Source organism: Chiloscyllium plagiosum, unplaced genomic scaffold (genome assembly GCF_037043375.1).
Source record: "Chiloscyllium plagiosum isolate Xiang-an unplaced genomic scaffold, Cpla_swu_hap1 HiC_scaffold_12, whole genome shotgun sequence".
Taxonomy (NCBI): Eukaryota; Metazoa; Chordata; class Chondrichthyes; order Orectolobiformes; family Hemiscylliidae; genus Chiloscyllium; species Chiloscyllium plagiosum.
The window spans coordinates 28202584-28229925 of NW_028270150.1; the positions used below are offsets into that span (position 1 = coordinate 28202584).

Consider the following 27342-nt stretch of genomic DNA (forward strand, 5'->3'; position numbering starts at 1 on the left):
TAGGACACTTGACAGGGTAGAAAATCGCTTCCTTGACAGAGAGGTTAGGACCAGAGGACATAATCTCAGAATAAGCAGTGCACATTTAATAGAAAAATGAGGAAATTCTTCTCAGTCGATAGTGAATCTGTGAAAATTTTACCACAGAGGGCTGTCAAGGCTGTATTGTTGAGCATACTCAAAGCAGAGATAGAGAGATTTTGAATTGGTAACGGAATCAAGGGTTATGGAGTAAAGGCAGGAAAGTGAGGTTGAGGTTTATCAGAGAACGTCATTAGTTATGAGAGAATTTTCAGTCCACTCCTTACTTTAAACAACGGTTTTACTCAATAGGTCTCTCAAGTGCAATGGCAAAAACAATCCCTGTAAGCAAGTCTTTCTGATGCACCAGAAATTGGCTATGAGAGCATTTTTAAAAATCTCAACCTAAACAATCTGTTTTGCAAGTACACAACAAATGTAAAGCAGCGTTTATTGCCCAACCATGCAAGTTTTTGTTGAGAGGTATACGTGGACCAGATGGTTGATAAAGGGGAACTGATAGATAATTTGGATTTCCAGAAAGCATTCAATAGGTGCAATGTTGTGGCACAAGACAGGAGCTCACTGTATTGGGGATCATGTGTAAGCGTGGATTGAGAATTATTTACTATCTCAGTTAATAAATATAAATAATTAAGACACAAACTGATTCTTGTGGCACTCCACTAGCTATGTCCTTCCAACCTGAAACAAACCCACTGATCCAGATTCTGTCTTGTTAAGCAATCCTTACTGCCTATGGTGGAGATAAGGGTAAAAAGCGGTCTAGTACATAGGATACTCAAACTGACTTCCGCAAATGATTCAACTTTAAAATGACATCATCAAAACTGGCAGTGTAGTTGACAGTGAAGGAGGTTGCCTCAGAGTACAATGGGACCTTGATCAGATGGGCAAATGGGCTGAGGAGCGGCAGATGGAGTTTAATTCAGATAAATGTGAGGTGCTGCATTTTGGTAGGGCAAAGCAGGGCACGACTTATACACTTAATGGTAAAGTCCTGGAGAGTATTGCTGAAAAAAAAAAAGACCTTAGGGTGCAGGTTCATAATTCTTTGAAAGTGAAGTCATAGGTAGACAGGGTAGTGAAGGTAATTTTTGGGATGCTTGCCTTTATTGGTCAGTGCAATGAGTTGGGAGGTCATGTTGCAGTTGTGCGGAACATTGGTGAGACCACTTTTGGAATGCTGCATTCAGTTCCTGTCTCGCTGCTTTAGGAAGGATGTTGTGAAACTTGAAAAGGCTCAGAAAAGATTTACAAAGATGTTGCTAGGATTGGAGGGTTTAAGCTATAGGGAGCATCTGAATATTCTAGGGCTATTTTCCCTGGAGTGTCGGAGGCTGAGGGGTGACCTTATGGAAGTGCATAAAATCATGAAGGGCATGGATGGGGTGAATAGTCCTTTCCCCAGAGTAGGGGAGTCCTAGCTTAGAGTGCATGGGGGAAAGATTTAAAATGGACCGAAGGGGCAGCTTTTTCATGCAGAGGTTGGTGCGTGTATGGAATGAGCTGCCAGAGGAAGTAGTGGAGGCTGGTACAAATACAACATTTAAAAAGCATTTGGATGGGTATATGAATAGGAAGGGTTTGGAGGGATATGGGCCAAATGCTGGCACTAAATTAATTTAGACGGTCTGGATGAGTTGGACCAAAGGGTCTGTTTCCCTGCTGTACAGCTCTCTGACTCTATGACACAACTGGAAATCTCATCTGGGTTACAGATCAGTTTGAAGATAGTTCACAAATCTCAATGTGCAGACTTCATGGAGTTTGTCACAGCTTTATGGTTACAGGATTAAACGGAACATAATCCAATGCCATTTAGCTTTCCTTTCATTTTGAGAACTGGCGATGAGAAAAGAACTTTAAGGAAGATTTCTGACAATGGACTGAAGTCCTTGCTTTGGCTGTGATGATGAACACTCAGTTACAGATCTGTTACTGACAGTACAGCAACATGAAATGATGAATAAAGAGTATGATGTAAGAAGCACACAGCTCAATATCAAAGCCTCTTGGCTTTAAGCTTTTTTAAAATCTAACACACTAAATAAACCTAGTGACAGCACTATTTTAGAATGCGACCAGCATCAGTTGTCTTGCTCTTGAAGGTCAGCGAACATGTACAACTGTTCAGAATCTGACCGGACGTGTTTTGTCAGTACTGTCAGTATTGAGGGTGTGTGTAGAATGCAACCCTTTTTTAAAATGCTAGATAATATCAGTGCTTGTGAAAGCACATGCTGTTGGTGATGACTTTGTGATAGCTTAAGCCAGGGCACGATTCAGAATGCCTTTTTTGTGCACGCAAGCAAATATTAGCAGCCTTGACAGAACTAAGGGGTCAGTAAGCAATGGAATTAAAAGGTCTCTACTTTATTGATGTTAATAGTTATAAAACATTTAAACCCTTGAGTTATTGGCAATAAATCAAGTGCTATTGAATGGTGCAAAACCAATGCTGATCACAGATCTCAATAAATAAAAGGGTACATGTTAATTATGTTCCATATTCACTCTCCCTGGGATTCAACTTGGCTCTACAATTGAAGGAGATGCAGTGGCATGGAGTGATTCAACGCTTGGTGTGCCGAGGACATGTCTGCTGTAGATCAGAAGGTCCCATTCAACTCTATCACTGCTTTGGCATAAACAAAACAAAAAATCTACAAAACTCTGCCTAGAGAGGAGCAAATTAGATCTTGAATAACCAACCTAGGAGAACAGAAAATGATTCACAAGGATCATGCAAGAACAGAGAGGACAAACTTAGTAGGGAAAGCTGAAAAGACGGTTTCTCCCACTGTCGAAAATATCTAGTGCCTAATTCACATGATTTAGAACACATCTTTTAAACTTTCCTAAAATTTGGTTTAACAAAAAAAAAAATGAATCTCTAATTGTAATTCAAACAAGCTTGGAGTTTTTACAATTATAAGTGTTGGGACTTTGTCAATGACCAGAAAGGCTAGGTCAAACAAAAACAGCTGGGATTACTTAGCTAAAGAACTGGAAGATGATGTCTGCAGAATTAAGGAAAGCTCAGGGATTTTTAAAAAAATAAGTTAATTCCTATTTCTTCCTGGGAATAGACATTTATTAATCCTTTCATGGTATGTGGGCATCACTAGCAGGGTCAGCATTTATCGCTTATCCATGATCACTCTGAAGCAATTGGCTTGATGAGCCATTTGGAGAACAACAAAGAAGCAACCACATTGTGGTAAATCTGCAGTCACATGGTGGCCACACCAGGTAAACTTGGGAGATTTTCTTCCTTACAATAGATAATAACTTTGTGGTCAACATTACTGAAACAAGTTTTCAATTCCAGCATTATGGAATTTCACTGTCCCAGAATGCAGTGGAGACAGAATCAATCTACAGATTCAAGAAAGTAATACATATGTTTCTGATGAAAAGTGTAATAATGGGCTACGGGGAGCAAGCAGGAAAGTGGAATTGAGACCAGGAGAGGATCAGCCATGATCATGATAAAATCTAATTAACAATGTCGTCAAGCTTGGGTCTCTGGATTGCAAGTCCAGTGACATTACAATTATCCAACTATCTTTCCTCAGCTCATATGATATATGACAATGTCACATGCTTTATGTAGAATTTAGTGAGATTCTTTGTTTTTACTTAAATTCAGTTAAGGCACAGTCAGCAGACAAGATTGGGTGGGGAGGGGGGGGGGGGTGTCTGAAAGAGCGGCTGACAGACTACGTCAGTTCTGGTTTGAATGTAGCTCTTTGAAAGTCAAGAGATAAATTTAGGCCCGGAAACCAAAGTAAAGCAAATGCTAGAATTATCATCCATGATGCAGTCGGAGATTGGCAAGTGGTATTCAGCACAGCTCAAATGGGAAAAACTACCTGGTGACTGAAGAATATAATCTACAGTACAGGGCAGCAAGGTGGCACAGTGGTTAGCACTGCTGCCTCTCAGCTCCAGAGACCCAGGTTCAATTCCTGCCTCAGGCAACTGTGTGGAGTTTGCACATTCTCTCAGTGTCTGCGTGGGTTTCCTCCGGGTGCTCTGGTTTCCTCCCACAGTCCAAAAATGTGTGCAGGTTAGGTGAACTGGCCATGCTAAATTGCCCGTAGTGTTAGGCGAAGGGGTTAATGTAGAGGAATGGGTCTGGGTGGGTCGCTGGTCGGTGAGGACTTGTTGGGCCAAAGAGCCTGTTTCCACACTGTAAGGAATCTAATCTTCCCTGAACAGTCTGGTCCTAACTCTCAGACTATGTTTCTTTGTTCTGGAATCCCCAACCAGTGTAAATAATTTGTCTTTAACTACCCTGTCGTTTCCTGTTAATATTTTGAATATTTCAATTCGATCACTCCTTCAAACAGGCCTAATTTGTATAATTTCTTTTCGTAACAGAACTGAACTCTTTTCACAACTGAAGTGCAGATATCATTCTTGTGAACCTATACTGTGCTCTCTCCAAGGCCAATACATCCTTCCTAAAGTGTGATGCCCAGATCGGCTCTCAGTACTCCAAGTGAGATCTATTCAGGGTTTTGTTTAGCTGGAAAATAAACTTCTGCTTCTCTTTACTCCAGTCCTCTATAGGAGTCACAGGGATACCTGGTCTGTGCTGTGGAACCAACAGTCGCAAAGTCAATAGTGGAACTGAAGGCACAGTTAATGGACGGTTTCCCATGAAATCTCAAATCTCAATAAATAGCTGGAACATTGACAAGAAGTCAAAGTGGACTGCAAAGAGCAATGATATACCTTTTGAATTGGTCATGGGAAATGTGAATGAAATGTTAAAGATGCAAAACTTTTCACTGCACCTTGTAAGAAAATACATGCGACAATAAATAAATCAAATCAAATAAATCAGATTTTGTAAGAGATCTCTAATAGGAGAAATAGTAATTAGACCTGACTTCATAATATAAGTTAATAAAGCTTGCTTTAATTTCTCTTTATATAGACAATGAAGTTTGTATTTGTTTTAAAATGATGTAAAATCTCAGCGTAATTATCAGTTCATTTCTGGGTGTTCAGAGTTCTTTAAACACTAATGGTCCCTAACTGGGTCATAGTCTACAAATAAAACAGAAAGCCAAGGGGCAAGCCGAAGGAAAAAAATAAGATAATTCAAGAGTAGACAGGAAGAAAATGCTTCCATTTGAGTGAAAGAAATTAGAATTGCATTGTTACATCGGTAAGAGTAATCTTTAAGTTTGTGTGTTTCAATAGCTTCCCATGAGTTTGAAATTTAGGAATTTGGCTTTGTTTACACCTGGTTGCATTTCAGTGAGTGCAATTCATAGAATGGTACAGTGCACACAAGAGGCCTTTCGGCCCATTGAGAATGTACCAATTTTTTTCTGGAAAATAGTTCCATTTCCGGGTTCTCTCTCTGAATTGCTACAATGTTCAAGGAGAGATTCCAGTTCCGATCCAGAAGGAGTGCCACGGTTACATTAACAACTGCTTCACTGCTAAAATGCCTAAAACAAATCTTTAAACTCTCTCCTATAATATCGAGCACCACTCAATCCTCATTGCATCATTTTGGCCCTTTTATTTCCTTCTTCTCTTCCCCTCAGTACTTTGTACATTCAGCAGGGTTTTCACTTCTATTATTAAGCTGACATCTCTCTTCGGCATTCACTGTTCTTCAAGTCCATTATTCCAAGGCATTCTGCTTTGACCATCCTTCTGGAATGTTTTGAGCCATCACACTTTCAAGGATACCCCATTCTCCATAACATTTCTGCCTGTCAGCTTTCAATTCCAATCGACCGAGGCCTACTCCTTTCACTGAAAAGTGGTGTCCCCCATAAAAGTGTTATTTTTAGGTAAATTGTTCCCTGTTCTTTTCCATAGCTAATTTAAACCCTACAAAACTATGACCAATCTTCCCAACATGCTTCCTGGCTGTGGCATTCTTCACTTGACCCACTTAATTCCCCAAGACTAAATCCAGAACTAACTCCTTCCTTAACAGGCAGGGAACATCTGGGAAGAAAGTTCCCTGAAAGTTTTTCTAAACATGCCTTAAAATCTGCCCCTCCACGAACACAGATCCATTCAGTAATATGAAGGGGTTGTGCAGAAAAAGTCTCCCATTATCACCAACTCATAATATTTGCACCCTTTGTAATTTCTTTGCAAAATCTTCCCCTCTATTGTTTCCTTCTATTTGGTGATCAATAAAGTACACCGAGTTGCACAATCGCTTCTTTCTTGTTGAACTCCAACCTCAAAAGATTTTTTTGTTTTCTTGAGAAAATCTATGATGAAAACTTTTGCTGCCTCTTTTATTCTTTCTCAAATATCTTGTATGCAGAATATTGGACATCTAATGCTCCCTGTTTTATATCATTTAGCCTTATTGCAGCTTGGAAACTCTTACCATTGTATCTGTAGCCTACATAGAATTACAGAATGGTCAGGTGGTAAGACACGTACATATTTATGTCACGACGTTGACTTGAGCTGAGAAATATTAAAAGGTGTGGAATGTTGTGCACTGTTATTCTTCAATCTGTGAAAAGCAGCAATTTTGATATTTTGCAAAGAAGTAAAATTAAATCTACAGTTTTAACTTAAGGTCTTTTCTAAAACAAAAAAAAGTATTCTGAAACATGAATCATAGTTTATAACATCCTGCAGGGCTGGATTACAAAAACACTATCTATGCCTGCCCTAATCGATTAGATCACATACACTGTAACAATCTGCTCCCGGCAAAGATTTCTCCACGAGTTGCTTTCCTACCTTGAGAACAACTCAAACTGTGGCATCATACAGCTTTAATGAAGGATTCATACATAATATATATTCAGAACTTTACTAGGTCAACACATGAAAATACCACAATAAAAAGCCTCAACATTTTCTAGTTTAAAAGCTGCAAACTCAATTTTGCTAAACAAAAAGTGCTGCATTTCTTTGGCAAAATTCTATAATATTGCATCTGTTCAGGATAGAATGATTTGTTTCATCTGCACACAAGCCCATAGGCTAAATGTGGATATGAAAATGCAGATACCATTCATCACATTAAAGAGTTAGCAAAAAATATAAACCCATTTGATATATTAAGAAACAGCCAACAATTGTTACAAATTTAGAATGTTGTCACAAAAAGTCCTGCTTTGGAACTAGGCCGGGACTGACAAAGGCAGGCACAATTCACAATAAAGGGCTTCATTGGGATTGCTCACCCACTCATTTACGAAGTCAAAAATCACACAACACCAGGTTATAGTCCAACAGGTTTAATTGGAAACACACTAGCTTTCGGAGCGTCGCTCCTTCATTAGGTGGTAGTGGAGGGCTCAATCCTAACAGAATTTATAGCAAAAATTTACATTGATTGTCTGTTAAGCCTTCAATCAATTAAGACAATCAATTTTTCAATGTATAATTTCAGTTACATCACACTGTAAATTTTTGCTGTAAATTCTGTGTGTTAGGTTGAGCCCTCCACTACCACCTGATGAAGGAGCGTCGCTCCAAAAGCTCGTGTGCTTCCAATTAAACCTGTTGGACTATAACCTGGTGTTGTGAGATTTTTAACTTTGTACACCCCAGTCCAACACCGGCATCTCCAAATCATTCATTTATGACTCCTTTGAGACACTGACGTGAGAGCTGCAAGTGATCAAGGGATTAATTGCACTCTTCTCAGGAAGATCAGGCAAATCACAGAATGGCCTACTCCTGCACCTATTGTCAAGGCTTCAGGATGTCCCAAAATGCTTCACAAGCAACCAATGAAGCACTTTTGAAAAGTAGCCACTGTTGTAAGTGCATCAGCAAGGCTCCACGTCGAGCAACGAGTCATTTGAGGAGATAAACTTTCTGTTGCTCAATGGATAAATGCTGCTCAGGATATCAGGAGAACACCACGAGTCTCCTTTCATGACAGCCACTGGGCTTTGTTTGTCCACTGCACAGGGCAGGCAGGTTTCAGGTTAATACCTCAAAAAAGAATTGTCCAGTATTTCACTGAAGTGCCACCCTAAATTATGTGCTCATCTGTCTAGAATAGGATCTATATCCGACATTCTGATGTGATTTGGAAGAAACTGAGCCATCATTGAGTCAAAGTTGACACCTATACAAACTCTATACAAAGCTTCCTCTTAAAGACTTCCAGAGATGACTTCTATTCTTGAAGCTGAAATCCATCAATACATTCATCATTCCGAACTTGAAGAAATTCCTAATGAAGGACTCCTGCCCGAAACGTCGAATTTCCTGCTCCTTAGAAGCTGTCTGACCTGCTGTGCATTTCCAGCACCACTCTAATCTCCAGCATCTGCAGTCCTCACTTTCTCCTTGAAGAAATTCCTGACAACAGTACAAAATTCAACAGTTTCCAATTCTGAACCAGCCCCATTTGTCTGAATGCAGTGGCTTGGTTTTGAGTGTAGTTCAAAATCCAGCTTTTTATACTGTTTGTGAGATCACATCAGTACCACTGATGTCCCATGTTCCCACAGGATTAAAAACTAAACTGTATCCAGACTTGAAAGTTGTAGCGTTGGAGAGTTGCTGACCCTGCTTCAGATCCTGTACAATCTCCTCTCATCAGGAACCAAGAGTTTTGTGCTGCATCATTCCTTAAAACTACTGCAGCAAAGAAAAAGTACAGTTTAACCTATTTAAATTACGTGTGTGAAAACCACTGCAGGATGTGATTCAAAATTTAAAAAGTTCTTGAAACATAATTTGGACATAAATTAGTCAGGAGGAATTATAGCATCTAAGAAATCTCCTATAAAGGTAAGTTGCCAAAGCCCTGTTGGACTGTAGAACACTCGCTCTTTCAAAAGAGATGACTGGTGGTGGTTTAACCTCAGGTGAGGAGAGAGGACAAGAAAGAAAAGTTCTTCATAGTAGCCTCAGCTAGTGTGGGAATTGAACCCATGCTGTAGTCTTCATTCTGAACATCAAATCTGCCCTCCAACCAATTGAGCAAACTAACCCCAGATGGGCAGACCTTTCAGCATGGGGTGGGCAGAGTGAGGGGTCAGGGCACCGATATCTACATTAAGCAGTCTGTGTTCAAATGCAGCAAGATCTGTTCAATGTCCAGGCATGGACTAGCAAGTGGCAAGTAATATTTGCACCACAAGTGCCAGGTAATGACCATTGCAATAAGAGAAAATCCATAGCCCTTTGACACTCATGATATCAACACTGCTGAATCCTCCGCTATCAATATCCTGGGGATTATCAACATTCACAAGCTGAACTGGACTAGCCATATAAAAACAATGGTTACAAGAGCAGGTCCTACAGAATACTGCAGCAAGTAACTCACCTCCTGACTCCCCAGATCCTGTCTACTATCAACAAGGCACAAGTCAGGACAGTGAAGAAGTATTTCCCACTTGCACTCCCAACACTCAAGAACAAAGCAACTCACTTGAATGTCACCACATCTACAAACAATCACTCCATCTAACAACAAAACTCAGTACACACTGCTACTACTACCTACAAGATACACCATAGGGATTCACTAAGGCTCATCAGACACCACTTCAATCTCGAAGGACAAGGGCAGCAGATACATGGGAACACCATGACCTGCAAATGCTGCTCCAAGCCACTCATCATCCAGACTTGGAAATATATCGCCATTGCTTCACTGTCATTGGGTCAAAATCTTGAAATCTCTCTCTAACGGAATGCGCTTCAATAATAAATGGACAGCAGCGAGTCAAGGAGGCAGTTTATCACCACCTTAAAGACAAGAAGGGACAGGCTATAAAGGCTGGCCAGCCAGGAACACCCACATGAATAAATAAAAGAAAATATGGAAATTGCTTTGTGGGGTATACATGTTGGAGAATTACCACAAATATTAAACTTTTATTATGTTATAAACTTTTCATAATAGTGCATGACAAAATTTAAACCAAACGTATCACCGTTTATCATCCCCGGTTAGCTTAAATGAATAATACAGTTAGTTTCTCCTATTCACTACAGCAGTAGATTTCTGACTCGCTCTTGTAGAAATCTACAACTGGAAGCTGTGATTCTGATCCATTATTTATGATTTGGAGTGAGATTTGATGCATTTCAACAAGCAAAAGTGTGTTCACACATTTCAATGAAGTTGAATAGAACAGTCGATTGCAACAAAGAAGATTCAATGAGCAAAATATAAAACCAGAATATTGATGTAAAGACTTAGTCAGTCAGTTTGACACAGGACCACCAAAGCAGCATTGGATGTTCTGACTTGATCATAATGTTTGAATGAATCTCTCATCTGGCACATAGCATCAGTGCCAACCTACCATTCCCCTCAGTATGATATTGCAGCATCAGCTCTAACTTGTATGCCTAAGGGCTGCAGCAAGACCTGTATCTGGAATTGTCCACTCAGAGGCAAGAGTACCATTAACTGAGCCACAATTGTCACTGGGTTTCTGGCTTCCTTCCACCCTTGAGAAGCTGTATCAGTGTTAAAACTGCACTGAGGGCCAGGATCCCTCAATCAAGGTGAAAGGAACAAAAAAGACCACCAAGCTTGCTTGCGGAGACTGCCAATCAAAAATATCTTGGGGCGTCCTACAGATATTGCAGCTTTTTTGCTTCTTTATGGTATTATGATGCTTTATCCTACAACCAAAATTGTAAATGTAGTCAATGGTGTGTCTACAAACCTGCTATCCTTTTGTGTTTTTATTGATGATCTTAAATCGGTGTCCTCTGGTGACCCTTTCCTTTCCAGAAACAGATTCTTTCATTTAAACTAATCAATACCCTTTAAACACCTCTTTTAAACCTACTCTCAATCTTCTTTATTCTAAAAAGAACACCACCAACTCCTCACATCTCCCCTTATAACAAAAGTTCTTCATTTCTAATTTTTTTTGTACTTATAAAGTTTGATAACATTAAATGTTGACAGAATTTAAGCACAAAGGTAAGATTATAAATTATAGATGTACAATAATTGCAGGGACTAACGACACTCCCCATTTTATTACAATACCAATGCAGAAATCAAGGTCCCAGTCAAATCCCAGCCTCCATTAATAGAGATGGTTAGACTTGCTCAAACATGGATAGGCTCTGGATAGGCCAAAAACATTCTGCCAATATTCACTGTGCATGCCTGCTAATGAGGAGATTTATGCCAAACAACTGCTGAATGACAGAGGGTAACTAGTGCATCAGACCTGAGCAATAAAAATGATAAAAGGGGGAAACAACATCAGATAAAAGGGCTGTCTTTCACATTTCAGTAATAGGGAGTTTTAAAACCCAAATGACAAGCAAGTTGAAGTTTTGAAACTCCATGTGTATACTTGGAAAACACAAATGAACTGAAACTGAAATGTTGACCTGGTGCTGTTGTACATGCTTCACCTGGCATACTCACCTTCTTGAGCATGGTAGCAGCATTCATCGAGAACTATGGACCTCCAGTTAACAACCATTGGCCAACTTCCCTGCTACTGCAATAGAGGCACATACTGGCCAGCATGCTTCTTCTATCAATTTAAAAGAGTCTTTCTTAGTACTTTTTTTTTTAAAACTTATTTCGTGGGATGTCATGCATCACTGGCAAAGCAAACATTTGTTGCCCATTTCTGGGTTCATAAGAGTCATTCACCAATTTAAAATTAATCAATATAAATAATACAGGGGAAATGCATTTCTCAAAATTTCAATCACCTGATCATACAAAATTGAGAAAGAAAGGAAGATTTGGATGGGATCACAAATAAGGGATTCTATAATGGTTTAGCTCAGTTGGTTGGACTGTTGGTTTACGCAGCAGTGTGATGCCAACAACATGGGTTCAATTCCCACACTGGCTGAGGTTACCCTGAAGGACTCTCCTTCTCAACTTCTCCCCTTGCCGGAGGTTTGGTAGCCTTCAGGTTAAATCACCACCAGTCATCTCTCTTTTTCATTAGATTGGGGTGATTGTTTCGTGTACTCACAGGACTTCAATGGAAAGTTCACAAAGTTACCACTTACAGCGCCATCTTGGCTTCAAAGGTACCTGGGTATAGATTCTTAGGAATCAATTAGAAAAATAAAGAAATAAAAAGTCCAGCATTACAGATCTTCACACCATCTTAGGGACAAAACCTTAGGAATAAATTAGAAGAATAAAGAAATATAAAGTTCAGAATTACAATATTTCTAAGCAGACTCCTGCATATGAGGCATATTGAAGTGTAGATGGAATTCACTAAAAGCAACTGATTTAACATCCATTTCTGACTTTTTTTTATGCCTTTCAAACTTGCTTAATAATTTTCTACCTTCTCATAGAGATGTACAGCATGGACACAGACTCTTCGGTCCAACTCGTCCATGCTGACCAGATATCCCAGCCCAATCTAGTTCCACCTGCCAGCTTTGCTCTTCTCCTTTCTGAATCTATGTTAAGGTTCTTAATCCCCCTGCCAAGCCAATCCAGTAGCAGATGTAAACCACCCCGAATGAAATTAGTTCCTCCTGGCCTGTTAAAGAGGTGCACTTTCATTTTTTTACATAACTTACTTTCCCTCTGACTACTGCCATTGCTGTAGGAACCTAAAGTCCTCCTTCATGAACCATCTCTCCAGTCACATGTTCATCAGCCTAATCCTCCTCTTTCTGTATTTATTAGAGTGTGACATTTGGCACCATAAAGAGATCACTGTCGATGTTTGCCCAAATGATTTCAATTCATTACTAATTCCCTGTAATTTGCCTGCAGGACCTCATCATGCTTTCCCTTAAACTGAACTAGACTTATATAGACATCAGCCACTGGCTGTTAAGCTCCCCTACTCCTCCACCTGCTCCCCCTCTACCCCGACCCTGGAAGGTATTCCTAAATTGTTGCCATGGCTGAAAAAAAAATGTTTGTCTGCCTCTCTAGTTGTGGATCAAGTCATCATAGTCTTGCCAGACCATAGGGTTGCTCTAGAGAGGGGAGGTCCCACACACATTTTACATGGAATTAGTGAAGAATTGAATAATTATGACAAAAATAGATAGCAATCACTGTATGACACCCAATGTCACACTCTGATAAAGACAGAAACAGGAGGATAAGTCTGACGAATTTGTAACTGGAGAGATGGTTCATGAAGGAGGACTTTGGGTTCTCACAGTAATGGGAGCTGTTGTGGGGAAGGCAAGACATGTAAAAAATGAAAGAGGTGCTCTCTAACAGGGCAGGAGGGACTAATATCATTTAGGGGTGGTTTACTTCAGCTGCTGGATGGGCTTGGCGGGGGATTAAGAACATTAGCATAGATTCACAAAGGAGAGAAGCAAAGCTGGAAACAGAGGTAGAAAATTATTCAGCAAGTATGAAAGGCATAAAAAAGAAAGAGTAGGAAATGGATGTTGAATCAGTCATTTGTTTGATTTGTTTCATACATTAATGCAGAAGTCTGCCCAGTGTTCTCTACTTAGAAGAACTGTAATTCTGAATTTTTTTATTTCTTTCTTCTAATTTATTCTTAAAGTTTTCATCTAAGATGGTGTGAAGGTCTGTAATGCTGGACCTTTGATTTCGTTATTTTTCTAATTGATTTTTAAAAAATCTGTACCCAGGTGCCTTTGCAGCTCAGATGGTGCCGTAAGTGGTAACTTTGTGAATGTTCCATTGTACTCATGACAGTACATGTGACAATAAGCCCAATGGGAATTCTAATTTTAATTCTAAAAAGAGTCTTATGAATAAGGCAGATAAACTAAGGCTACAAAGTATAATATCATAGCTATTACTGAAATATGGCTTCAAGGCAGGAACTGTATTTGAACATTACATGGTTTTCGGATTGGACAGAAAAGCAGGCATGAGCAGGCCGAGATTGCAATAATGGTTGAAGACATAATTATGGAAAGGAGAATAGCAGACATAATCTCATTTGGTTAGAACAAAAAACAAAGAACAATACAGCACAGGAACAGACCCTTCGGCCCTCCAAACCTATGCAGACACAGTTTGCCCTTCCATATTCAAACTGTCTTCACATACAGGGCCGTATCCCTCTATTCCCTTCCTCTTCATGTATTTGTCCAGGTGCTTCTTGAACGCTGCTATTGTATCTGCTTCCACCACCTCCTCTGGCAGCGTGCTCCAGGTACTCACCACCCTTTGTGTGAAAAATGTACCTTGCACATCTCTTTTAAACTTCTCCCCCCACACCTTGAACCTGTGTCATCTAGTAATTGACCCCTCCACCCTGGGAAAAATCCTTATACTTTCCACTCTATCCATGCCATTCACAATCTTATGAACTTCTATCAGGTCACCCCTCAATCTCCTGCGTTCCAGTGAAAACAAACCCAGTCTATTCAACGTTTCTTCATAGCTAAAATCCACCTCCCCCACACCAGGCAACATCCTTGTAAACTTTTTCTGTACCCTCTCCAAAGCATCCATATTCTTCTGGTAGTGTGGTGACCAGAACTGTACACCATATTCCAACTGTGACCTAACTAAAGTTCTACAAAGCTGCAGCATATCTTGCCTATCCTTATACTCAATGCCCTTTCCGATTAAGGAATTGTTGGAGGATGGTCTCAGAGAAGGGAGTGTCGAATTTCTAAGCCAAATTGCTTTTAAAAAGGAAGAAGTTTTATGCATCTTAAAATGTATTACCTACCTGCACTGCCACCTTCAGTGATGTGGACCTGCACACCCAGATCCCTCTGCATATCAATACTCCTAAGAGTTCTGCCATTCACTGTATAATTTCCACCTATACTTGACCTTCCAAAATGCATCACTGCCATTTTAAACCCCATCTGTTATTTTTCTCCCCATGCTTCCAACTGATCTATATCCTGTGTATCCTCAGACAACCCTCTTCACTATTTGCAAATCCGCCAATCTTTGTATTGTCCACAAACTTACTAATTAGACCAGCCACATTTTCCTCCAAATCATTTACATAGATCACAAACAGCAGTGGTCCCAGCACTGATCCCTGTGGAAGACCACTAGTCACAGCCCTCCATTCTAAAAAGCATCCTTTCACAGCAACCCTCTGTCTCCTATGACCAAGTCAGACCCGCATCCATCTTGCCACCTGTTGTACCAGTCTGCCATGAGCAGCCTTGCCTACATGGACTTCAGTTTTGACAAAATCAATCACTTTTCCCTCACCAATCATCTTTGTTACCTCCTCAAAAAACTTGATCAAATTATTGAGGCATGACCTTCCCCGCACAAAACCATGTCGTTTATTGCTAATCAGTCGATTTGCTTCTAAAATATGTTTATAGATCTTGTCCCTGAGAATCTCTTCTAATAATTTCCCTACCACTGCTGCAAGGCCTGTAATTTCCTGGATTATCCGTTACCCTTTTTAAACAATGGGACAACATTAGTTAATTTCCAATCCGCTGTGCCCCCACCTGTGGCCAAAGAGCTCCAGCAATATGTTAACTTGTCTCCCTCAATATTCTGACATAGATCCCCTTAGGACCTGGGGACTTATGCATCTTAATACTTTTTAAAGATGTACAACACTTCTTCCTTTTTAAAAGCAATTTGGCTTAGAAATTCGACATTCTCTTCTGTGAACCCATCCTCCAACAACTTCTCCTGTTTGGTGAATACTAATATAAACTATTTGTTTATCACATCATCCACTTCTTCTGGTTACCCTTCTACCATATGCATTCAACTGAAAAAACAAACAAGGACAATGATATTTTGAGGCATATAGTATAGACCTTTCACCTGTGGTGAAGGAGATAGAAAAGCCAACATGTAAGCAAATTACTGAGGTGCTGAAACAGGGCAGATATAGTCAGGGAGTTCAACTGCTTGAATATTTACATGCATCGCATCCTTGCTAAAGTAATCGGGGACATTAAAGAAAACTTTTACTGCCATATGAAACTGTCAACAATTGTACTTTTGGATTTAGTTTTAGGAAATAATGCAGGGAAAGTGGAAGGTGAATGGAGGGAGGGAATATTTTAGTGGTATGAATCATGATTCAGTTAGATTTAGATTTAATGCAGTTATAGAAAAGGACACAGACTTAGAGTAAAATATTTAAATTTTAAAAATACCAATTGGAAATGTGGTTTCACAAAGCTGAATGGTAAAACAAGCAACAAGAAGGAGGAAGGCATATAAGCGAAGGATAGAATGAGTTCGGTACGATGTTTCCACAAAGAAGGGAGGTAGGAATCCATTAATTAGGATTACTTAGCAAGATTGAAAGCCAGAAAAATCAGACTAGAAAATAGACAAATAAACTGGTTGGTAATTAGTGGCATATATTTCAATGGGAAGATGCCAGAGAAAATACAGAGGGTAAGACAAATAATGCAAGCTTACAATCAGACAGTGAGAGCTCAATACTGCAGAAATTGTGGTGGAGAATTCAAAATTCAGCAGTGAAATAAAAAAAGAAAAAAGTAGGGCGAGGGTATTACAAAATATTGGCAAAACTAATAAAGGAAAAATCAAAGCATTTTTATAAATACAAAAAGCAAGACTAACTAGGGTAAGAATAGGGCCAATTAGACTCCAAACAGTAATTTAGGTGTGGAGGTGGAGGATGTGGGTATTGGCCTTAATGAATACTTGCTGTTTGTTTTCTCAAAATAGAAGGGTATGACAGAGACACTGTTGTCAAAGTGGTGGAATGTGAAATACTGGACGGTATAACAAAAAGAGAGAAAAAACATTACAAGATTCATGATCTGTGAAAGTGGATAATTCACCAGGTCTTGAAGAAATGTATTCCAGGCTACCAGGGTAAGCAAGGGAAGAAAAACAGACTGTGATCATAACTTTCCCAATCCCTCCTTAGTCCTCCAGCATTGCACGTGTAACAAGAGACTGCTAGCACTGTATCATTGTTTAAAAAAGGAGTTATTCCTAACCCGGATGGCGAAAAAATTATTTGAAAAAATTCTGAAGAACAACAAATTGCTATTTATAAAGGCATGGATTAGTCAAGGACAGTCAGCATGGATTTGTCAAGAGATAATTGTGTTAACTTGAATTTTTTTCAATGGGTTAAGGATGAGGACCAATGAACACGATGCTTTTTACGTAAGCTTTATGGATTTTAGTGAGGTTTTCGACAAGCTCCTTAGCAATCTGGTCAGTAAAGTAAAAGCCCATAGATGTAAGTGCAAGTGACATTTCTGTTCCAAAATTGGTTCAGTGGCAGGGGCCAAAGGGTTGATGGATGCATTTTTGACTTTAAGGCCGTTACCAGTGGGACTTCACTGGAAGCTGTACAAAATCCTTCATTTTCCTTTACAAAGATTTAGATCAATAATTTAGACTTAAATGTTGGAGGCATAAAGTTGATGTTTACAGATGATACAAGAAATTGGTTGGGTGGCAGATTCCAGGAAGTTAGCTGCAAGACTGCAGAAAGATAGTAATAGATGTGTCAGGCGAGGGGTAAAACATGGCGAATAGAATTCAGTATGAAGAAATGTGCAGTAATGTATTTGGGGAGAGCAAGGGAATACACAATATTAGGTTGCTGAGAAAAGTGTTGAGGAAGAGAGGGATCTTGAAGTGCATGTTCAGAGATTTCTGAATGCCTCAGGATAATTGATAAGTGATGTCATATCATCCAGAACCACATAAACATGATTGACTTTCATCTGTTACGTGGACAATTAAGAATGGGCAATCAATGCTGACCTAGCCAGTAATGACCACATCCTGTGAACAAATAAAACTTTAAAAAGGGAATATCTTGATGAGGAAGTAACTAGGAATGTAGCGCACGTGAACAGCTGCCTTTGAACAGTCTAGCCTATAGTGTGATTTCCTGTAACAACAGTTGCTAGAACTTGGTAGTAGATCGGTCTACTGAGCAACCCTGTAACATACCTTCAAATACACAGAGTCTATACTTCATTTGTCAATCGTGATGTGAGATTATAAGTTTACTTAATACTGACATATCGGAGTGGTAAAAAGGCACATGAAATTTATTGGCCAAGACACAGATGTAAAAATACTGGAAGACAATGGCCTAGTGGTATTATCATTGGACTGTTAATCCAGAGATGCAAAAAAATCCTGCCATGACAGATTTTTTTATTATTTATTTTTGAATAAAAATCTGGAATTAAGAGTCTGATGATGACACTGAAGCAAAAGTCAATTGTCATAAAAACCTTTCTGGCTTACTAATGTCACTTAGGGAAGTTGCCATCCTTACTTGGTCTGGCCTACATGTGACTCTGGACCCACAGCAATGTGGGCGACTCTTAACTTCCCTCTGGGATTAGCATTAAATTCTGGGCTAGCCAGTAACACTTCATCCCATGAGTAAATTAAAAAAAAAGGAGTGTTCTGCCAGAGCTGTATGTCCAACTGCAGCTAGGGTTCTGTATATAGCTCTGCTTACCACTTTACAGTGATTGTGAGACAGAGGACTGCAAGAGAGGTTTATGAAACTGTTGTCAGGAGTGGAAATTTTTAGCTGAGGAAAGATTGGATTGACTGGGGTTGTTTTCTCTTTCCTGATGAAGGGCTTATGCCCAAATCAGCGACTCTCCTGCTCCTCAGATGCTGCCGAACCTGCTATGCTTTTTCAATGCCACATTTTCGACTCTGATCTCACCTTCTCTTAGTTGTTTTATCTTTGTCAGAGATGTAATTGAGATGTGTAAAATTAGAAATAGAGTGGACAGGCAAGATCCATTTCTCTTAGTAGAGAGGTCAATAAGCAGAAGGAATAAATTTAAAAGTTTAGACATAAAAGTTTGGTAAAGACAGATACTCTTATCATATGAGAACTATAATTGGGTATTAATTAAAATGCTCTGATGTAGGGAGGGCGGTGGAGTAAAAACTAGAAAACAGAATTAGACTGTATAGTTCTTTTTCAGCTGGAACAAGACAATACAAGAAATGGCCTCCTTCAGAGCCATAAATATTCAAGGTTATTTGAATACAATACATCCAAAATTAAAGAACATGGGATTGGGGTGGTAGAACAGAGAACTGTACAGGCCCTTCGGCACTCGATGTTGCGCCGGCCTTTTATCCTACTCTAAGATCAGACTAGCCGACATACCTTTCATTGTGCTATCTTCCATGTGATTATCCAAGAGTCGCTTAAATGTCTCTAATGTATCTGACCCTACTACCACCGCTGGCAGTGCATTCCACATACCCACCACACTCTGTGTAAAGAACCTACCTCTGACATATCTCCTAAACCTTCCTCCAATTACCTTAAAATTATGCCCCTTTGTGATAGGTATTTCTGCTGAGGGAATGTCTCAGGCTATCAACTCTATCTATGCCTCTCAACATCTTGTACACCTCTATCAAGTCACCTCTCATCTGAGTGTACTGACTTGGATAGAGAAATAGTTGACAAAGAGGAAAAGAAGGGCTTATGCCTGAAACGTCGATTCTCCTGCTCCTTGGATGCTGCCTAGCCTGCTGTGTTTTTCCAGCACCACATTTTTCAAAAGAGGAAACAAAGACTAGTAATAAACAAGGGTTATGCTGAAGAGTCACTGGTCACGAAATATTAATCCTGTTTTCTCCCTACAGATGTGGCATGGTGGCTCAGTGGTTAGCACTGTTGCCTCACAGCACCAGGGACCTGGGTTCGACTCCTGCCTCGGGCAACTGTGTGGAGTTTGCACATTCTCCCATGTCTGTGTGGGTTTCCTCAGAGTGCTCCGGTTTCCTCCCACAGTCCAAAGATGTGCAGGTTAGGTAAATTGGTCGTGCTAGATTAGCCTTAGTGTTAGGTGCATCAGTTAGAGGGAAATGCATCTGGGTGGGTTACTCTTCAGAGGGTCAGTGTGGACTTAATGGGCTGAAGGGCCTGTTTCCACACTGTAGGGAATCTAATCTCATGCTGCCAGACCTGCTGAGTTTTTGTGGTTCCGAGTATATTAACTGGAGTTTAGAAGATTGAGATATAAAATTCTAACAGGACGAGACAGAGTAAAAGCATGAAGGATGATCTCAATGACCAGGGAGTCCAGAACCAGGAACCACAATCTTAGGGTATAGGGTAGGCTACTTAGGACAGAGATGAAGAGAAATTTCTTCACGCAGAGAGAGGGGAACCTGTGGAATTCACTACCACAGAAAGCAGTTGAGGTCACAACATTGAATGTTTTCAAGAAAGAGTTAACGTAGTTCTTAGGGCTGAAGGGATCAAAGGGTGTGGGGAGAAAGCAGAATCAGGGTATTGAGTTGGATGATTAGCCATCATCATAATGAATGGTAGAGCAGGCTTGAAGGGCCAAGTGACCCATTTTCTATGCCTCTTATGTTTATCTCCAGATTTCCTTTCAAGGTGTAACTGTCAAACTTTTCTAGCCTGCACAGAAGTCAGTTTGGGAACTAGTTCGGTGGTTTTCCATTTCAAATGGAAAGCCTACATATTTTGATGACTGCCGTTTCACAATGATTGAACCTACTGAGTACTGGATCCAATTAGAAAAACCCTACATATCCTGCAATTTCATTGTGAGCTGTTTCAATACTACTAACAAAGAACTCTGTTGTCTAAAAGATAATCAAAAAGGTTCAGTGCAATTTCTGTCCTTTATTTCAGGTTACAAAGTGAAGAACTGATGCTTCAGTTGTTTGGAGGCCCATCTGGACTACAGCATTCAGTTTTGGGTGCTGAATTTAGGGAAACATCCATGGAGGGGATACAGTGTAGATTTACAAGGTGACTTCATGGTTTAAATGACTCAATTATGAGCATACACTGCATAAAATGTTCTAATAAACACATGGTACAGCTGATTCTGGAAATCTGAAACAAAACAAAATGCTGGAGAAACTTAACAGGTCTGGCAGCATCTATGGCAAGAGAAAAGCTAAGATCACATTTCAAGTCCATGTATGACTTCCAAGTATGACTCTTCTTTGGAAATGAAGGAGCGTTATATTGGACTTGAACGCTTCATTAACTCTGCTTCTCTCTCCAGATATGCTGCCAAACTAGCAGAATTTCTCCAGCATTTTTTGTTTTTTATTGCAAAATGTTCTTATGTAGTCCCTTGATTCAAGATTGAGAGGTATATAAGGGGAGCTGTTGGAAATTATTGATTTAGTAGAGAGGATACTGACAAGCTCTGGCGAGTTAACACTGAGCAAAAAGCCAATTTAAAAATTTGAACTAGAACTTGTGTGAAATCAAAAAGTACATACTCAGAAACAAAAGGAACAGAAATATGGAAATCTCCACTCCAAATGGCTGTTAAAGCTTGGCCAATTAAAATGAGTGATTGAGAGATCAATGTGATTTTTGTCCTGCAAGGGTGTTAGGGAAACAGAGCAAGAGCTGAACTTCAGATCAGCCATTGTGGCATAAGGCTGAATGGCTTACTGTTCCTTTATTCATTGTCTTAGGTCTAGTATTTCATGTTAAATTTTGCTTAGAATCATAGAATCCTTACAGTGCAGAAAGAAGTCATTTGGCCCATTGACTCCTCACTGATCCTCCAAACAGCATCCCACTCTGACCCCCAACCTCAGCCCATTCCTGCCTTTTTAAAAAAAATCATGGCTAACCCATCCAACCTACACCTCCCTGGGTACTCTGGGAAATTTAGCATGACCAATCCATCCAACATGTAAATCTTTGGACCACAGGAGGAAACCAACGCAGACATGGAAGAACACGCAAACTCCAGACAGACAGAGTCAGTCACCCGAGAGCTGGAATCAAACCCTGGCACTGCAAGGCAGCAGTACTAACCACTGTGCCATTGTGCCACCCTTGTGATCACCTACGTATTTTGCCCAACTCAATTTGTAGTTTAAAAACTGTCTCCTTAGATTCAAATACCTCCTTGATTTAATCCGCAAACTGAATATTGGAAACTGTGCCATGCACACAAAATTGGAAAGGCTTCTCACACTCAAACCTTGAATTATTGAGTATGTCAGGTAAGATTCTACCATATTCCTGATGAAAGGCTTATGCTAGAAACGTCGAGTCCCTTGCTCTTTCAATGCTGCCTGACCTGCTGTGCTTTTTTAGTACCACACTCTCGACCCGGAATTCTGTCCTGCGCCTAGAATGGTGGCAGGGAGCCATTTGATCAGGTGGAAAGATGGTGGATGAGGACTGTACCACCTTTCCCCACCCCACATCAATTAGGTCCAGTGCAGGCTGCCTTTAGATGCAGGTTTGCTTACAACATCCTGCAGAGGATTTCTTATCAAGAAATGCAGTGCGTGATTAGGAACCCGACAATGAAGGAGGAGGAGGGAAGAGAGTGAAGCCTGCTGTAAACCACCTTTCTGCCTTTGTTGCTGGCCGTAATCCTGCGAATCCCTTCAACATTCACATAATTCAAGGCCTTGGGCAGGGTATCGTACCAATAGCAGCCGGTAACCCACTCCCCCCACCCCTCTAAAACCCTTCAACATCCTTGTAAATCTTCTCTAAACCCTTTCAGCTTTAACAACTTTAGGTTGTAAATTTCCTCACTGAGCTGGTGGATTTGTTCTCAGACGTTTTGTCACCATGCGAGGTAACATAATCAGTAAGCCTCCAACGAAGCGCTGATGTTCTGTCCCGTTTGCTATTTATGTATCTTGATCTGTTGTGGTTGGCTACCACATCAGCAGAACATCAGCACTTTATCTGAGCAAACTTACAACCTGATCCACAACCTGAGCTACAAGTCTTCTCACAAAAATATTCACAACTTTCCTACAGCAGAGAGTGCAGAATTGAACAATGATGGACTTCTTTTAAGATATAGGACATAGGGCTCTCCAACCTAATCCTAAAACCTTCATTCGATTCTGCCCATAAGGTGCTATTTCCTAATCTGTCTGTATCATCACCCAGTTCCATGCTTTAACTCAGAACTGCCACCGATCTGATGTGTACGCAACATTGTATCTATTTTTGGAGTTCAGGCACACAAGACTATAGTGGTTAATACAGTTCAGTTGGGAAAAATGTAGTCAAGTATATATAAACTGGACCAACTCATCCTCTCTAGAATCCACGTTGATTGCTGTTTACATTGTAAAATGATCAAGAATTCATCTGCGTTTAAATGGAATAAATGTCATCTTTTGATATATTTCATTCCAAAAAACCCCACAGAATTTAAGCTGTTACAATTTATCTTTTCTCCTTAGGATCGCCAACAACACTTGAAATGATATCCAGAGCCTGTACATGCACACAGAATGCTAACAAATACAGCTTGGAACAACACAATAGTTACTTGGCCAAGACATTACCAAGGCGAAAGTGAGTACTGCAGATGCTGGAAATCAGAGTCAAGACTAGAGTGGTGCTGGAAAAGCTCAGCAGGTCAGGCAGCATCCGAGGAGCAGGGAAATCGATGTTTTGGGCAGGAGCCCTTCACACAACATACTCCACAGGTCAAATATATTTCAGGTTTCCAATAATGTAATCGTACAGGGATGAAAAAAAATGCAAGCCAGGCAAAGACACAGTAGCTGAGCTGACAGACATTTTGTATATTCAGATGTAGATGGAGACCATTGGGTTAAAGCAGTTTATTGCATTGGCTGTAGTATAATCAGTCCAATACAAACTTTGAATTAATCAATAAGCATTTCTGATTATGGCAGACAGCCCAATGTCCCATCAGCTTTTCACCATCATTAAAGTTTAACTGGCACTTAGACATCTGAAAGCAGAGTTTTGTGATGTCTGCTTATACTTTTTCTGAAGAGTTTGACTTTGCTTGACAGGACCAATTAAGTGAAATCAATAGTGTAATGCATGTCTGCCAACTCTGAAGCTACTAAGATGATAAGAGCCTGTTCTGGTTCTATAACAGCATTCAATTAATTAAAATAAAACACTAAATCACAACTGATAAAAAAAACTGTCAACTTGTCCATAAAATGTTAAGTGTGGTAATAGAATTTCTGTAACTAAAATGATTGTACATGGTTAAATAAATAGTGGAGATTTTCCAAAAAAGCACACTTTATTAAAATGTATTTAATAATCATTGCTGATTAATTTAAAGTTAAGGTGTAATACTGTGCACACTATTGACCGTTTGAACTGTAAACAGTTATCCAAGAGCACCATCATTCTAAGTTTGGTTTGCAGAGAAGGAAGCTTTTAAGTCAGTGGTGGCACAAATAATGAGAGCAAAACTTATTGGAGATTGGGAGAAACATGTACTGTAAATTACAGTTTTTCCTACAATATATTCAGCGTTAATTTCAGAAAAAGAATGTATTGTCCATACAGATATACAACTAATAGGATATCAAAAAAAAAGCAAAAAAAAATTTAAATGTAAGTGCAAAATCTTAAATCAACAATTGACTTTATGGTTACAGTGTCTGAAGGTTATTTCGTGGCTTTTATACAAACAAACTCAGTGTATTTTCAATCACTGACCAACATTAGTTCAACACAGCCATGAACTTTTCAACTCCCACTATTGATAACTCATACTGGTAAGATTCACAACAGATTTTCACCTTTTCAGGGCTAGTACAATATAGGAATGTGAGAACATCTTTATACTAAACTGTAACTAGTATTAATTATATCTAGAGGCAGAAAAAAAACTTCACTATTTAATCTCTGTCTGGATTAGCCCACTGCATCAAACGTGTTTTCTTTCCTTCCCATACCATTTCAGAATTATCACTAGTGTCAGCAAGGTTATCAAATATGACTAGTTATCTGGAGACCTGAATAAGTTATAGAATCAGAAAACTCTTTTTCCATTTTCGCAATCCAAAAAAAGGGAGATTTGCAGCATTATCCAAGGCTAATACACGAATTTTGCAATCTTCAAAACAAAGATAAATGCGGTGGTGGAATGACTGGCATACATATTTCAGAGTCTGTTGCATTCTAGGAGTTACATATTGTGTTTTCAAAGTCACCAGCGTTGGGCTATTTTTTTGCTGCAAGATTGCATAACTCCATGACGTTATTAAAACCAAGTCTTTTCGAAAACAGCTCAATTATGTTTTGAACTAAATATGAGCAGGTGTGAGGGAAGCAGTGAGGTTGTTTCCTGGCCCTGGCCTGGCTCAGTGATGCTTGCTCCTCTCTCTCTCTCTCACTCACACGCACAGAGGGGCCTAGTGTTCCGGCGCACAGGCCGAAAGGGAGACCGCTTACCCGGTACAAGGCGTCCACGAACACCCGCTCGTCCACGTTGCAAGCGATGGTGGAGGTGGGCAGGTCGTCCAGATGGGAGCGCAGGTGGACTTGCTGCTGGGAGCCGCTTGGAGCCTCCCCGGCCGGAGACTCGGCCTCCATCGGTGTCTCAGGCTGCAGCTCCCCGTTGGTGCCGGAACAGCAGCCGTCTGCAGCGTCCGGAAACATCTCCTGATCTCTCTCCATGTCGGCATTGACCAAGCTTCTCTTCTCGCTGTCACCGCTATTCGCTACCGTCATTCTTTTCCCAGCCTTTGTTCTGAAAGCAATGTCTATATATTTTCCAATTAACTGTGGTGGGATTTATTTTAAAATGATCGAGCGCTGTCCCCTCAGCAGCAGCTACCTCCACCCATCTTGTGGGAGATTGAACACATTGCAACTTCAACCAGCATCTGCTCACTCACTACCAGCTCTTCTGGACTGCGCCGATACTTTGTTACCAGGACACGACGCAACAAGTTACAGGCTTGGACGTCAGCACTGGCAACACGATCCAACTATGTTGCCATTTTTAACCTGGTAGCAATGTCAGTCAGCCATCAATTTCAACCCCTGCAAATAAATAGCATCCCATACAACCGTCGCCCACCCATTCCCTCTTCTACCCCATCCCCGCCCAACGAAAGAAACATTTTATTTTCGACATGCCTACTCTCGATTACAGATTACAAATCGAAACCTGCACAAAACATACACATTTGAAGGGAAAATTGACAAGTACATAAGGTCAGAAGAAACAGATAATGGTTAGATGCAGAGGGATAGTGGAGGTCAGCAGAGACCAGTTGGTCAAATAACATTGATGCTGTTAATTCAATGGAATGATCAGGTATAATATGGGACCAAGGCTTTTTTTCTCTCTCCAGAAAAGACTGAGAGGAAAGTTTTTAAGATTAGAAATGGGTTTATTGGAATAGGCATAAAGAAAAGTCACCACATGATGGTGAGGCCATAATCAAAAACTTAAAATAAGGTAATTCCTCTTAAATTCAATACACAATTCAGGAGAGACGGGTGGGTTTAAGAATGCGGCTTGCTACTAGTGAGGTAGTTGAGTCAGCCAGCAGAGTTGCATCTAGCGGTAGCTAGACAAATGCACGCTAGAACAAGACACACAAGAATGTCATGCGGTTAGATAAATAGGCTGAGAGGAGGCTTTTTGCAGAGAATAAAAGGCATGCTGCTGGTTAAATTACCACAGTGCTGCATGTAATACTTAGTGTAAAAAATTTTCTGAGAGTTCACACGACATCCACTTTGATTTGGCTATGATGTGTGATCTTAGCATCATTTTACATAAGATTAAACAGGATACATCGCACAGAAATAGGTCATTCAAAACTGAAAGAACTGCAGATGCTGGAAATCTAAAACAAAAACAGAAATTGCTGGCAAATCTCAGCATTTGTGGAAAGAAATCCGAGTTAAAGTTTCATGTCTAATGACCCTCTTTCAGAACAGAAATAATTCACTTAGCTGAACCAGTCTATGTTGGTGGTTGTCCTCCAGTCAAGGTTCCTTTTGTCTTTCCCTTAACTGTATCTGTTCTGTCACTGCCTTTCTTTTATTCTTTCACAAAATGTGGACATCATTGAGAGGGTCTGGTTCCCTAATTGCCCTTGAGCAGAATGACTTCTGTTTTCAGAGAGCAGTTAAGATTTAGACACAGTATTGCTGGTCTGGAATCATGTATTCGAAACAGAAGGATTATTGTCAAACTAGATGGGATATCTGCCATTCCACAGTTACTATAGTGGGGTTTGAACCCACATCGCTAGTAGGCAACATTAGCCTAATGTCACTGATTACAAGACAGAACCATTCTCCTTCCTGGTGTAGTCAGTCCTCTGTATTATCACTGTGCAGGAAAAGAAGTTTCTTCTGAATTTCTGAATGGATTTTTCAGTGGTTGTCTTATATTGATGGTCTTGAGTTATACCTTCCCCATCAGAGAACATAATTTTTCTCAGTACTCACTTTATCAAAACCTTTTATAATTTTTAAGATTTCTGTTAGGTCACTCCTCAACCTTTATTCAAGACAAAGAAGGATATTACAGCAAATATACGCCAACTTGCACAGCAACTTAACATGCTTCAGGCTAGATTTTTAACTTTAATGAATCTTTTCATTCAATAACTGTGTGACCATTTTTAAAATTTATCGT

At 40.0% G+C, this 27342-nt stretch overlaps 1 protein-coding gene across 1 annotated transcript in view; it reads right to left on the reverse strand.

Annotated features, from left to right (window-relative positions):
* rcan1a (regulator of calcineurin 1a) overlaps positions 1–25569 on the reverse strand; it is a 79796-nt gene extending 54227 nt beyond the window's left edge. The window contains exon 1 of the mRNA XM_043701286.2: positions 25134–25569. Coding sequence (XP_043557221.1) covers positions 25134–25412 — 279 coding nt within the window. The 5' untranslated portion in view covers positions 25413–25569. The remainder of the gene's footprint in view (positions 1–25133) is intronic.
* Positions 25570–27342: the final 1773 nt, after the last annotated feature.